The sequence below is a fragment of the Balaenoptera borealis genome, assembly GCF_965194805.1.
Source record: "Balaenoptera borealis genome assembly, chromosome: 3".
In the NCBI taxonomy this organism is placed as follows: Eukaryota; Metazoa; Chordata; class Mammalia; order Artiodactyla; family Balaenopteridae; genus Balaenoptera; species Balaenoptera borealis.
The window spans coordinates 178,521,985-178,537,803 of record NC_138866.1 but is presented as its reverse complement, the minus strand read 5'-3'; the positions used below and the strand labels follow the sequence as shown (position 1 = coordinate 178,537,803).

The 15,819-nt window shown below is 44.1% G+C and overlaps 1 protein-coding gene across 1 annotated transcript in view; it reads left to right on the top strand.

Annotated features, from left to right (window-relative positions):
- The first annotated feature begins 200 nt into the window (after positions 1-200).
- Positions 201-15,819, top strand: part of ITGA8 (integrin subunit alpha 8) — a 183,133-nt gene continuing 167,514 nt past the window's right edge. Inside the window, exons 1-2 of the mRNA XM_082385316.1 lie at positions 201-656; positions 1,345-1,478. Coding sequence (XP_082241442.1) covers positions 451-656; positions 1,345-1,478 — 340 coding nt within the window. The 5' untranslated portion in view covers positions 201-450. The remainder of the gene's footprint in view (positions 657-1,344; positions 1,479-15,819) is intronic.

Genomic DNA, 15,819 nt, shown 5'->3' with positions numbered 1-15,819 from the left:
TGCGGCGGGGGCCGGGGGAGGGGGGAGACCGGCTTCCAAAAGCAATGGCTTGACTTGGCCTGTGTGAGGCTCAGATCGTTCTTGAGATGTAGAAAGCCGGGCGGCCGAAGCAGGCGCCGGCCGCCAGCGGGGCCGAGGGCGGCCGGGGAGTCGCGGGCTCCGGCCCGCAGTGCGCGGACGCGCCGCTAGGAGGCGCCCCGACCGCGCCGCGGCCCCTCCCGCTGCCAGAGGAGGGCTCGGATCCCCTCCGCCAGCCCCCCGAGCCGCGGGACCAGGCGGCCGGCAGACCGCAGGGGACGCGCGGAGGATCGCCCGGGGCTGTCACCGCGGACGCGCCGCGCGCACCGACCCGGGCCGCGGGCATCGGGGACCGCCAGCCCCACGCCCGCCGTTCCCCGGCCGGGGTCTTCGGCTCCCGCCGCCCGGTGAGCACCGGCCGGGCGGAGGGCGATGTCCGCCCGGGCCCGCCGCGGTCCCCGGGGCAACCGGGCGCAGCCCCTCGCGCCCCTCTGCTGCTTCTCGGCCGCGCTGGTGGTGCTGTGGTCGCCCGCCTCGCAGGCGTTCAACTTGGACGTGGACCAGCTCACGGTGTACGGCGGCCCCGAGGGCAGCTACTTCGGCTACGCGGTGGACTTCCACGTACCTGCCGCTCGCACGTAAGTTTCCCCGCGCGCGCGCGGCCCCCCACCCCCGCCCCAGGATGGGTCCCTGGCCCTCTGCCGGCGGACCCGCGCCTGTCCCCGCAGCCTGATGGCAGGCGATCCTGAGAGCCCAGCGCGCTGCCCGCTGGGGGTCCCGTCCGGCTCCCCGCCACCAGCCTCTTCTCTCGCCTTCCATGCTAGATGTGCCTTGTGAACTTTGAGCTGGGGACATGCCGCTTGCCTAGAATCCGAAGGTCCCGGGGAGGTCCCGAGACAAAGACTTAAGCGTCGTACAAAGGGGGAAACGGGACCGAGCGGACTCAAGCCAGTGAAAACCACGACCGCAACACGGTCTGTTTATACGTAGCCCGTAACCAGTAAGGGTCTGGGCGCAAGTGCTGCCTGCTACAAGCAGCTGGGCTCTGTCCTTGGCTATTCCCCCCCGCCCGCCCCTCTTCCCTCAACTCACTATATACATAGCTCCACCTAGAGAAGAATTAGGACTATTTGCACCCTCTTCCAAACCAGGTTTCAGACGCCCATAGGTTTGCGCGAGAAAATCAGGTTTGACGGTCGGTCTCCATCCTAAACACGTTTCTGCCCTTGACCCCGACCCTAGTCTCGGTGGGGCTCCAGAGACTGCGTCGCCTGCGCTCACGTTTGTGATTCCCAAGGAGTGACTCCTCTCCAACCCTTTGCGCAGAGCGAGTGTCTTGGTGGGAGCGCCCAAAGCCAACACCAGCCAGCCAGACATCGTGGAAGGGGGAGCCGTCTACTACTGTCCTTGGCCCGCCGAGGGGTCCGTGCAGTGCAGGCAGATACCGTTTGACACCACCAGTAAGTGATACTTGTCATTCCCAACTGTGGGTCCTGGTTTCAAAGAGCCACAGCCATCCTGGAGTCAACTGTCCACTTTCTTTGTGCTCATGTGGCCTGTCTGATGGGTCTGTGTTGTGGGCAGCGCAGGTCCCCAGAGAAACCAGCTTTTTAAAGCCGGAGTGAAGGGGAGGAAAATGTTGAGTGCACCCCAGAGGGGAAACGGTATTGTGAGCGTGGGTATTTGGGCGCATCCTGGTAACTGCTGTTTCCTTACTCTTCCGAGATAAGCATTTTCAGGGGGAGTGGTCGGTTTGGAGAAAGGCAGATGTTACACCCTAACCTTGATTCCGGAGAGAATTTGGTTACTTCCCAAGGACAAATCTGGGAAAAGACAGATCCTTAGCATTTCCAGTGCCCAAGCTCCGGAGGCAAGAGTCAGCTGCTACAGACCCAGATATCACTCCATGTTGCTGTTTAATTCTTTACAGAAAGAAAGAATTTTCTTTCAAAATATCGGACATTGGATGCAAACGAGTACAGGCAGAGTGTGGATGGATTACATTCATTTCCAAAATCCCTGGACAGATGTTTCTTATTTAATTAAAGGGAAAATACATTTTAAACAATTCAGGCTGGTTACGTTTCCTCTGGTGTTTTCTCCTTGGGTCTTGAGAAAACAACTTAAACTTAATGCTTTCAAAAACGTTAACACTGAATGTTTTAATTTGTACCTCCAAAACTTTATGAATTCAAAAGGTATACATTATCAGGAAGAAAACACCTCTTTTCAGAAAAATGTGAATGTGTCAACTCAAATAATGTTCTTTGACGAACAATCAATTAAAATACCTTTTGCACCACACAGCTATTTTATGACCTATTCTTCATTATTGTTACATTAGTATTCATTTAGAATTTATGTAGGACATCAATTTTCACAGAATTTTGATGAAATTGGATGGGTGGTATTTACCTGTTACTTTAACTGATTTGCAGTTTTTATTTTAAAGGAGAAAATAATTTCAGTTCTAAGTATATGGGAATCATTTCAAAGAAAAAACTCCTACGCAAGTATTAGCTTGAATTATGACCAAACTAGGAAATATTTTATGAAAACACTTTAAAATTATGCTTTTCATATGTGTCTATATATGGTCACAATAGCTCATTTACCATCTTACTGACTAATTCAGTTATTTCATACCAATTTTTATAAACTTTTAAAGTTTAACTCTTAGAAACTGGAAAAATTAAACCACTTGATATTAATTTGTGAAAGAAATCTTTCAATTAGTTGTTGAATCAGGACTTTAGATGCTTCTAATTACTGACCTCTTGCTTGAGAATAAATTTCCTAAATCAGAACAATTAAGCATAAAATTAAAGGTATTTTACTAATCCACGTCAAAATCATTTGTATTTTAAAAAGTATTTTAAATGTAAGCCTTGATAAATAAAAACATAAATTGTTGGCATACTTGAATTTAAGCTAAGGGAAATTAGCATTTGCATTTTGAGACATCTGATGTATTTTTACCAACAGTCAATCTATAGTCATGGACATGAATTTAATAACTTTCTAGAATATTCCCATAACATATCAGCATATCAAATCAGGATCTGGTTAGTATATTTTCTCTTTGATAAGGAAGAATCAATATCTGTCCAGATAAGTCACACCTGAATACCTTTCTAAGTACTCATCCCAGTAGATGTCACCGTTCAACAAATGAAAACCAGAGAATACAGACATCAATATAAATTACTGAAAACTGACCACTCCCAACCAAAAATTTCCAATGTTAAATTACAATAGGCAGCATCTCCCAAAAGTTCATTCTAAAGCAACTGTTTGGAGCTTTGAATTCAGTTTCCCATAGAGAACTAATGCTGAAAGATCGTGCTTTGGTTTCCAGAATAACCCATAGGAATGCACTTAACCCTTACTGTAGCTGAATTACATTTGCAATGAAACAGTAGGGGACAAACTAGTACAATTTTGGCGATTAAATAAATAGGAAAATAATGAGTGTTGAGAAAACATCAGTGTTCCTTGGAGAAAGAGGGGGGTAGATGGCACCTTTTGCACAGGTTCTCAGGAAGACATCTGGATATCGCAAAGGGCTTTCGAGATTAATGCTGCTGGTTCTACAACTATGTCTTATTTCACTCCTAAATGGATGTGTTTTTTTTTTTCTCTTTTATTTGTTTTTTGGCCTTGCCTCACGGCATGCGGGATCTTAGTTCCCACTGTCCCCTGCAGTGGAAGCATGAGTCCTAACCCCTGGACCACCAGGGAATTCCCTGGGGTTTTTTTTTCTTGAGAGGTGCATTCATCCTAGTATTTTATACTTGCAACCATAATCGCCATAACTTGAGGGTTCATTAAGTGGAACAAAGTGAGGGAAACAGGGAGGGAGATGGATGTTTCTGAAATAATTGAGCAAGAAATGAAAAAAAAAAAAAAAAGCAAGGCATAGGAGGCCACACAACATTTGTAAGAAATGAATGGTCTATGATGGAATGAACAAAGCAGTGAACGGTGAAAGCCTGGGGGAGTTTCAGAGAGAGAAGATAAGAATGACTGAGAAAAGAAAGTTCCCCATTTAGCCATCAGGGGGTACTGTGGGCCCAGGAACCTGGGCTGCTACTGGGAACGGCCTGAGAATGGGTGGGGGAATAGGAATCAGAGGACTATGGCTCAGGGGTTTGCTACTGAGTGAGGGCCAGCACACTACATACACATCATTTCTACCAATGACCTTATCCATGAGCCACAAGACGGTGGAATTGCCAGTGAATGCCATTTGCTGCAAAGCTGTGAAAGGAAGGGAAGGACAGCAGGAGCCTGTAGAGCTATTTCCAGTTCAAGTGTCAGTTCTGTGAGCAGAGTATGATCTTGGAACCAAAGATGAAAGGCAGAAACAGAGGCATTCTGACTCTGGGTGTTGCAGTCAATGCTACCAGATGCATTGCATTTATTCATCACCTACTATGTACCAGTCACTTATACACATGATTTCTAATCCATACAACAAAATGACCATGTAAAACCCATTTTATGAGTAAGGCAACAGACATCAAAGGTGTTTAAAAGATACATCCAAGACCACACAATGGTAAACAGTAGATGCAGGGCTGGTCCTAACAGACTGCAAATTCAAGGTTAGATCCTATGGAGCTGAGGCACTGCTCACCTTCCCTCCCCCTCTTCCACTTCCCCGCCCCAAAGTTACCGTCACAGGTTCCAGTTAAAATGATCCTCCAGAGAAGATCTGAAAGGGGAAAGCAGTTTGGGTAGAAGGTTGTGGAAACCAGAGGTCGTAGAGACAGCCTTTGTCTTGGTGGGAATGATGGGTTGTATATGCCCCCTCAGCTGCCTCTTGTCCTACCCTCTGCCCATGGGCAGCAATGTGCAGGTTTCCCCCAAAGAGGAAGAAAATTCCTCTGCTTGACAAAGTAGGGGCTCTGAGTGCTGGACACCCGCAAACTGAGATGCACATAATAGAGTGTGATGCCTCGGGCATCAATATAGATCACATTGCAAATATACCTTTGTACAGAGAACCATGACTGTCTCTGTCTTCCACCCTGTCTGCTTTTACTATTACATCTGAATTCGAGACATTCTAAGTAAATTTGACCTTTTAATGATGTTGTTTCAACTTGTTCAGGCCCCGGGGGTGTCTATAAATTAATGCTCGCTGCGGTAACCTACTAAACTCTCTCAGCCTAGACACTGGGGGAGACTGGCCTATAATTTAGTCCGTGAATCTGGTTGTGATCTTGAACCTTAGTTTATTTAAGGTCAACTGCCTTTTTTTTTCTTTCTGCCTTTGCGTTTGAAATTTTTTTCATCAAATAGTCATTTATTTTATTTTTACTTTATCCTATAACCTGGATTTAAAAAAATTACTTACCATAAACGCAAAAATAGAGGAAGCTGGGAATTGCCTAGCACTTCAAATGTATGAATACTATTAAAATCTGTGGTCCTTTCAAGTATGAAAAAAGAAAACTTTCGGGAAGCATATGGTGGTGGGGAGGGAAAAGGGTAGATAATTTTCCTGCTCTGCACAAAATCAAGTGGCTCCAAAAATGTCCTTCTCTCAGCTCCCTCCTGGCTTTCCCTCTTACTTCACTAGAATAAAATTCCCCCATCACCGAACTGATTTCTTCCACTTTTGCCTCTAAACTGTGCCCCACGTCTTAAATGTAAAACATCGCATCTGCCAAATTCATGCCTCTCCTTTCTAAATCTACTCCAAGGTTCATTGTTTTTCTTCTTCCTACGTTTTCCAAACCCATGTGTGGATTACATAAAAACTCCTAGGTTACAGCTCTCCAGCTAGAAGAAGGGTGAATGAGACAGAATGAAACAGACACTCCATCTTTGGAATGATGAAAAGGCAAATTGCAACAGTGGTAACAAAAGCATAATACACAAATATTTGATTGTTTTAAATGCTCGAATGCAACCTTTTGCAGTGAAAGATAATTGCATGTGCTAATAATGATGATAATCATCACAGCATTAGTAATCAGGGAGGGGCAAATAGCTGGGAACACTCCCAGTTAGAGACCCACTTAAAGACTGAACAGGAAGAGGTGGGAGGTACCATTGAGATTTGGAAGTCATCTGAGAAAGACTACCAGAATTTGCCTGGCCTTAATTTAGCATCTTTGTGTTCCAAAAAAAAAAAAGAAAGAAAGAAAGAAAGAAAAAAGAAAAACTTAAAATGGAAGACAATTTGGTTAGGGTATTTCAAAGCTCTAGAATGGTAAGATTTTTTCGGAATTGTGTTTTAGCTTCGAGCCCGGAAGCCTTTGTTGGGGGTGGAGGGGCGGGCAGGGGTCTGTTTTATTTTTCATTTCATGTCGAGTGAGCCCACAATAAGCAGCAGCTTAAAGCATCTGGCGCTGTGACTGGTACAGGGTTGTTTTTCCATAGCATTGGGTGTGCCCTTTTTCTCATGTGAGGGTTGGGAAACATATTGGTCACATAAGTCTTGCTTTTCTAACCTCCTCAGAAAGAAACCAGTTTTTGTTCAGGAACAAAGCAAAGGCAAATGCAGGGCAGAGCTATCCCAGTAAATGACAGAGGAGATAACACCAAGGTGACAGAACTCAGAGATAGCAGATATCTGGACTCCAGTAAGTTCAACTGAAAGTGGAAAAAACAAAAAAGGCGGAAGGCAGCCCAAAGATAACCTGCTCCTTTTAAGAATTAATATTGCCAGAGTTAGGGTAAGTTTTGCTTCTCACACACACATGAAAAAAAATATATATATATATGTATACACACATACACACACACACACACACACACACACACACACACACACACAGATTAGGGCAGAAAGCTTACTCTGCTAATTATTGATCCCGCTGAGTCATCAGGGGTGATTAAGCTGGAAGGCTTACTTATTCTAGAAGCAGCTCATGATGGCTCCCATGACTGACAGGCTGGCCCAACAGATGCAACCAACATCCCTCAGCTTCTCGCAGTTGGCTCTAACTTTCATGTGACAAAAGGCAATGGCCATCGAAGTCCTGACATGAGAAGTGAAGGGGGAGCGGTCCCCACAGCTCACAGCACCGAAGGAAGCAATTAGAAAACGGAAGTCCTTGAAAGTCCCACTAGAAATGGGAAACAGATCTGCTCTACGGCTAGTTGAGTAGAATGAGCGTTAGGCGCCTGTTGCTTAATCTGCAAAATTCTTTCAAGAAGCTGGACGTGTGTGTGATGCAACAGGCGTCCAGGCTCTTGGCAGGAAGAATCCATGCAGCAGCTGCAGCATTCTGGGAGGAACGTAGGAAATTGTCTTGAAATTGTTGTGAAGGCAAGAAAAACGCACTGGCACATTGAAGCCAGCCAGGTGTGATGTGCGAGTTCAAACGTTACCTGTTGTGTACAGAGTCCTGTATCTGTGAGTTGTGTTGATGAAGGGAATTGCTGACATTTCTAACAAGCTCAGCTAAGCAGTGCCCTGATGGACACCATCCAGATACACAAACATGGATTTTTGAGGAAGAGAAATAAAAAACTAATTATTGATCTTCTTAAAAGCGCTCACTTTAAAAATATTTAATTTTCAGAATTCAGTTCAAATACATTTTCACATAACATTTTAGTGCATCAAACAAGGTGTACGTGTATAATGAAATGCTAAAATAGATTAAAAGTAGTTTCGATTCTGGGTTACATTATATGGGGATTTAAGGTAGATAAGCAAATCGTGATGCACAAATAAGCAATTTATACTTTAAACATTCTACCTAATACACCGGTGTTGCTCTGTTGTGGACCTCAGGCAGGCAGCTCTCAGACTAGCTGGGAGGGAATGGGGCTCGTCTCCAGCCCTGCAGAAAGGCCAGCTCCTGGATCTCTGAGATTTAGACCCAAAGGTCTGCAAGTGGAGAAATTCTTCTAGATCCACAGACACTGGCCAAAGTGATCATTTATCCTTTTAATTGTTTTAGTAGAAGTAAAGCATAGATTATAAAAATAAGTCTTTATAGAAATGGTTGTCAGGCATTAGGAGTAGGAAAGAGGGGTTGTCTCCAAAGGGGAAGACCAAGGGAATTTGGAGAGCTGATGGAACTCCCTGCATCTTGATTGTGATGATGGATCCATGATGGTATGTGTTTATCAAAATTCATTGAACTGTACATCACCAAGAGTGAATTGTACTGCGTGTAAATAAAACCAAAAAAGAAAGAAAAAACATTATGGAGCATGGCCATTGCTATAAGCATGTGGGCTTAAACTCTTCGACTACAGGAAGGTCTGATGTAATAATATCTGGAAGTATAAGGACACATCCCTGAAAAGCTAAGTAAGTCACCTTACTGCCCCCAAATAGGGGCAAACAATGTGTCAGATCATCAGACCTTCTATACATTGTTTAAATAAAAAATACTATATTCCGAATGTGTTTGGCAAGAAAACTGTGAATGGAAACATGTTGAATCAGAATAAATCTTTGCAACGAAGCATCATACTTAGTAATTCTCATATCCTTGCTGAAATTCAGGCATGGGACCTCTCATTGATCATCATTAAACTAAGGAGGTCTTACTTCAAACATTATTGTAGTAATCAAAAGCAGTATAACTGCACTGCAGAGCATTAACTTATTAACATTAGGTCAATTTTATACTTAAGCTCTGATATTTGACATATGGCCACAGATTTGTGTATGATATTGCAAAAGCCTCTGTATCAACCTGCCCTGATTTCCAGGACATGTAGAGATGAGAGAGAAGGGCACACACCATTGCTACAGGAATAGGTTTATGCAAGGACCCTACACAGCCCAGGTTACACACAACATCTTACCCGAGGTGTATTGGGTCAGAGCCAACTCCCCCCAGGCAGGTTATGGCTCCATTTCAGATCGGTCTGTTGTCATTCCCCGTGATGTGCCCACGTGCCTCTGGCATAAGCCACCCCCGCCTCTTACCATATGGTTTCCATAATACGTCATGGCACAGCTTACCTCTCGGCATCTATTACGTACACCCGTGTCCCCACTTACCCTGAGCCCATGTCCTGGTGCCTCTCTCTTAACCACCCAGAACATCTTATTTTCCAGGAACGATTTTCTGGTATTTTTCTGGCTTCTCTCTTTCTACAATTCCCAGTGGAAAATATGTTTCAAAATTAATTCTAAAGTTGCTGCAGATCCTTTTTTAGAAGAAAAGGGGCATAACACTAAAAAATAACATTTTCAAACATCCTACATATGGATGTGTCTCACGTAAATGATGGTATAAGTCACACAATTGGGTATTACAGAACCATAAAAAAATGAAGCCTACCAAGAATCAGGATTAAAATGGGGAAATGCTTTTGTTTTAATATTAAGTGAGGACTTCCCTGGTGGCACAGTGGTTAAGAATCCACCTGCCAATGCAGGGGACATGGGTTCAAGCCCTGGTCTGGGAAGATCCCACATGCTGCAGAGCAACTAAGCCTGTGTGCCACAACTACCGAGCCTGCGCTCTAGAGCCCACGAGCCACAACTACTGAGCCCGTGTGCCACAACTACTGAAGCCCACGCGCCTAGAGCCCATGCTCCGCAACAAGAGAAGCCACCACAATGAGAAGCCCACGCACCACAACAAAGAGTAGCCCCCACTCACCGCAACTAGAGAAAGCCCACGCGCAACAAAGACCCAATGCAGCCAACGATAAATAAATTTATTTTAAAAAAAGTGAAAAACATAAAATTTAAAATTGTGTCTACAACTTGTAGAAGAGTACGAGAGGAGATAGGCAATGAGAGGCTATTGGGAAATGTAATTAAAACTGTTTTTTTTTTCTTCTTTTTCTAGTGCATTTATTACTTATTTGTAAAAACCATGAACAGGTATTTATTTATGATCAGGAAAAATAATGATAAAATGAAACATGCAAAAATTTCTAAATGAAATTATTGAGTTCACGGAAGTGTTATGGAGATTAACAATGGAAAACCACAATTCAGGTTCTGTATTAGCTGAAAGCAATCTTAGTTGCTTCCTCTTTTGTCTTGGGTGTAGGTGGTAGAGTAGTTTAGAAATGTACTTATTTACGTATAGGTGTTTATGCTTCAAAATACTGAAGACCAAGGGTGTTTTCAATGACAGTTATATGTGTAAAAATAAGAAGATGCAGTGTATCACCTGTTTTCATTCTAGATTGCTCCTACATCAGTAGAAACATAGGCTTGGTGGTCTGACATGACAGTTTCTAGAGCCTTTTAGAATAAGAGAGCTGTTTGTGGAGGCAAACTGCCTTACTGAGTCCACCTATTTAAAGGCTGATTTCATCCAGAAACGCGCTCATAGACATATCCAGAAATAATGTTTAGTCCAATATCCAGGCATCTCATGATCCAGTCAGGTTAACACACAAAATTAACCATCACATCTTCTTTGAGACTTATGATATATAGTCTCCTTGAAAAGGCACTGAGAATTCATGAACAAAAGAAACCCGTTGGATCCATAGGATAGAATATTTTTCAACAGTCATTTCTCCTCACATTTCTTAAGCCAAAGAGTGCCTAGGGATTACTGTAGTATCAAATAACCCCCCAAATCTCTGGCTTAAACCAACACGGTTTATTGCTTTTTCACACTATCTGGTTAATATGAACTGGAGAGGAGCCTCTGGTTATTCAAGTGACCCAAAGACCCAGGCTGATGGAGATTCCTTATTGATACGTGCTTTCAAGGTCCCTCTAACTGGGAAGGCATGTGGCAAATTGCACATCGTCTATTAAAACTTCCGCCTGGAATTGACATTTACTTCTTCTCCTCACGTTTGGTAGACCAAAGCACACCTAGGTGGTTGGCCAGGCCAACTTATTTGAATATCTAACACTTTGTGGTAGATTGGTGTTTTTACGCACACCTATCAAAATTGTTTATGCACAATCTTTAAAAGAATACTAGAAAGGAAATGCAATAGAAGAGGTTGTCTTTGCAAATGCGATGAAAACAGGTTTTTCTTCTATTTCTAATGGACTTATTTTTCAGGACCTTTTTTGGGGGGAGCTGATATAGCATAGTTCTTTGGGTTTGTGGTCCCAATCCCCACATTTATGGTAAGAAGCAGACACATGGCAAGGAAACGAAGGTGTTTCCATCAACAGATGTGAAGATATGGGTGAAACTCATACTGACAATCAGTTCTCAACTTGTTCCACCTGGTCTCCATTCTTTGGCACAGATATTGTCTGGGAGGTCTGAGTACCCTTCATCCTTTAAGTCAGGCTCCTTGGGTGACATGTTATTAAATCATTATGTCTTTTCCCTTCAAAGCACCCTTTGGTTAACTTTAACTCATTTTTACTTACAAAATGCAGTTGGCCCTTGAATAACAGGGATTTGAACTGTGCCAATCCATTTATAGGAGGATTTTATTTCAATAAATACTACATTATTGAAGGATCCTTGGATGGTTGAGTTTGCAGATGCAGAGCTGCGGTTACAGGGGGCAGACTGTAGAACTTGAGCATCTGAGGCTTTTCGTATCCTTGGTGAGTCCTAGAACCAATCCCCAGCATTGTTCAAGGGTCAACTATTTTCTCTTAAGGAACAGTGGACTTGAAAATAAAGCTTAGCGTTAGCAAACAGTAAAATCAAATTTCAGGGACAAGAGGAGCATTAGCAACTTTCTTCAAGCAGGTCCTGTCCTTGACCCTGGAATTATGGCCATGAACATACCCTTGTGGGATTTATAGTGAATAGCCAGTGGCAAGTTGAGAAAAAGTAAGGTAAGGCTAAGGGGACAGAGAGCAGTGTGTGTGTGTGTGTGTGTGTGTGTGTGTGCGTGCGCGTGTGCATGCACACATGTGCACTTTCTTTTTTAGATTGGCTGGGGTATTATTTTCCTGTTGCTGCTGTAACAAATTACCACGTACTTCGTGGCTTTGAACAACACAAATTGATTATCATACAGTTCTGGAGGCCAAGTCTAAAATAGGTCTCACTGGACTAAAATCAAGGTGTTGGCAGAGCTGTGCTCCTTCTGGAAGCTCTGGGGAAGAATCTGTTTTCTTGCTTTCTCCAGCTTCTGGAAGCTGCTCACATTCCTTGATTCATGGTCCTCTTCCATTTTCAAAGCCAACACTGTCTGGCTGAGTCCTTCTCACACTGCCTTGTTTCTGGTTCTCCTTTTCTGCCTCCTTGTTTCACATGAAAGGATCTTTGTTATTACTTTGGGCCCTCCAGATAATCCAGGGTAATCTCCCTATTTTAAGGTCAACTGATTAGCAACCTTAATAATTCTCCTTTGTCGTGCTACCTAACATAGTCAGGTTTGGGGCATTAAGATGGAGACATCTTGGGGGCTATTATTTTGCTTACCGGAGGTGGTCAGAGAAAGTTTCACTGAGGAGGTGATGTCTGAGCACGTGCCTAAATCAAGTGAGGGAAGGAACTATGTGGTATGGGGCAGGGGGAATGTTCTACGTTGCAGGAGAGTCACTGTTAAGTCCGGAGAGGATAGTGTTCTTGGGAAATGGAGAAAGGCCACTGGTTTAAAGAGAAGTAAGTCAAGAAAAGAATGATAGAAAATGAGGCCCGAGAACCAGGTCTAGGCAAGATTATATAGCACCTTAAAAGCCAGAGTCAGGACTTTGGATTTTATTCTAAGAGTGATGGGCAGCCAGTGGTGGTTTTGAGTAGACAAGTAACAGAATTTGAATTATGTTTTTAAAAGGATCGGTTTAATAGCGTGTAGGCAACCAAGAGCAGAAGCAAGGGGATGGGGTAGGAGACAGACCCATCGTCTGGTGGTAGAAAAGTGCAGTTTGGGTTGAATGATAGCACTTAGGGTTGAGAAGTGGTTGGATTTGGGATTTATTTGAAAGTGCAGTTGGTAGAATTTTCTTTATGGATCAGATGAAGGGTACAGAAGAAAGAGAAAAATTTGATCTGAGTAACTGGAGGAATAGGACTGAGAAAGGAAACAGTGGGGAAGGAGCAAATCTTAGAGAAAATATCCAGTTGAGTCCAGACACGAGAAATTGGAGATGCTTATTAGACATCCAAGTGATGTCAAGCGAGCAGTTAGATAAATAAACCCAGAGTGCAGGCGAGAGGTTTGGAGATTTAAATGTGGAAGTTTTAAGTATGTAGATGATATTTAAGGCCATGACTTAGGGAGATGGTGTGAATGAAGACAAGAAGTGAGGAGAAGCGAAGTGAAGCAAAGAGAAGAGAGAAGGGGAGGGGAGGGGAAAGGTCAAGGTTGAGACAGAGTCCTGGAGTCTCTGACATTTAAAGAAAAATCAGAGAATTGAGGAGGATGTATAAACAATGATAAGAAGGGTGCTGGCCGGTTAGACAAAAGAAGTCAAGAAGCCAATGAAGAAATTCGTGTGCACTGGAGTGAACTTGGAACACCTGATTTGGTCACAGAAAGTGACTGACAGCTGATAAAAGTTGTTGCAGTGGCATGAGTGTCAGGAGAGAATGGGAGAAGACCAACAGGAGACAGCAAGTCTGTAGAGCCATTTTTTCCCAAGGAGTTCCACCCTAAATGGGACCACAGAAATGTAATCATCATGAAGACATGATAGCGTGTTTGTAATCTAATAGGAATTGTCCAGTCGATAGGGAAATGATGATGTTGATTAGAGTAGGAGAGGAATGAGCAGAAACAGATTCCTGAGTAGATGAAAAGGGATGGGTGGGACTTTACACAGATGGAGGGATTGGCCTTGGAGGAGCACGAAGACGGTCCATCCTTAGAGAGCAGAGAAAGCAGAGCCAGAGTGGGTTTGTGGGTTTGGCAATAGAAGGAAGAAAACGATCTTCTTTCATTTCTTCTATTTTCTCAGTGACATAAAAAGCAAGATTATCAGCTGAGAGTGAGGAGGTAGACAGAGAAGGCTGAGATAAGGAGAAAATGTAAATAGTATCAGCGAAATGGCAGAATGCATTAAGCAACAAAGTGCACAGGGACTGCCCGGTAAATCCTATTTAAAATCTGAATTTATTTGGGGAAGGAATACATTTTGCCTCTGCTCAACCTATAGTATGGTCCTACTTGTTTGGCGTAGAGTTTAAGATTTCCCAGAGGATAATTCCATCTTGGGTATTAATCTTCCGTAAGTATACACTGCAGAAACAGAAGGTTTGAATGCTGAAGTTCCTGTTTTGTGTAATGTTGGGAATGGTGATTTTTTTTTTTAATTTATTTATTTATATTTTTATTTTTGGCTGTGTTGGGTCTTCGTTTCTGTGCGAGGGCTTTCTCTAGTCGCGGCAAGTGGGGGCCACTCTTCATCGCGGTGCGCGGGCCTCTCACTATCGCGGCCTCTCTTGTTGCGGAGCACAGGCTCCAGACGCACAGGCTCCAGACGCGCAGGCTCAGTAGTCGTGGCTCACGGGCTTAGTTGCTCCGCGGCATGTGAGATCTTCCCAGACCAGGGCTCGAACCCGTGTCCCCTGCATTGGCAGGCAGATTCTCAACCACTGTGCCACCAGGGAAGCCCGGTGATTTTTTTTTTAAAACCACAAAATGAACCATTTTGTTAGATGATGGTTGGTTCCCTTTTTACCACGTCTTCTGGCAACAGGGATGAGGTCCTGAGGAAAATACAAGCATACAACAGGAGCTTTTCAAGTGCTATTGGGAGGCAAGTTTATATAACCTTCATCCTGAAACCCAATCATATCCTGTATTTAAAAGTACTGCTTTGAGGTCATAGTGAAGAGATTTATGTCATTCAGTCTGCTTGCTGAGATTCCCATGCTGAGAGATTTTCATGATTTCTTGAAGCAAATACATTTTGGGGCCCCGAACAGAGAAGCATGCTCTTCTCCTCACAATTGGAAGGTGACATATAAGTTAAGTCAAGAGTTCTCATTTCCCCAGCTATGTCGATGGCCAAGATATTTGATCCCAGGTAATTATTCCAAGTGTGAGAAAATCTAGAGATGAGAGAAAGTGTGAAAAATTCAAGGAGCTGAAAGAAGATCACTATGGCTGGGAATGGCATGAAATGATGATGCTGGCAAGATAAGGGTGGGATATGGCTGGTTTTAAGAATTTTGGCATTTTAGAAAGAACTCTAGTGTGAGGACGGAGAATGCATTTGAAGGTGACAAGCCTGGAGGAAGGGAAACCAGGTAGGGGACCACTACAGCCACTGAGGCTAAAGAAATGGGAGTCACCCCAGGGAAGTGGCACAGGAATGGAGAGAAACAGATGGACTTGAGAGAGCTCTAGAAGGAGGCACCAGCAGCAATTGGTTACTGAGTGGCGATAGGAGGTGCGGTGCAGGGTTGGTGGTTGTCAAGGATGCATTCCAAGTTTCTGGCTTGGTTCACGGGGCTGCCATTCTACTAGGTACAAACAGCAAGCAAGACAGACGTACTCGCTGGGCTTGAAACGTTCAAGTCCAGTGGAAGAGAAGACTAGTGCCTGGCAGCCCTAACAGAGGGATAAGCGCTGGAACAGGAGAAAGTGTAAAAGGGTTTAGGTGTGCAAAAGAGGGCTCTTGTTCTTGACTGAAGGGGGAACTTTTTGTGTGGCTGGGAAAGCGTCTCGGAGGGGGCATCATTAAAGGTCAGAGGTGAAGGGTGAATGTGTGTGTGTGTGTGTGTGTGTGTGTGTATACACACACATGCACACATGTGTCTGTCTCGGGGTGGGTGAGATGGGAAGGAAAACCATTCCAGCCAGTGTATGTGAGGTGGGGTGGGTTGTAGCAGGTGAGGTCAAAGTTGAGATCTCAGTCTCTACCACCCACCTGTAACCAGCTCTGCCCTGCAGATTTGCGTGTTTCCTACGAGGAGCCAGAGTGTTGTGTCTGAGCTGCCCCAGCTGGCGTCTCATTTCCCCTTGGAGACGTGA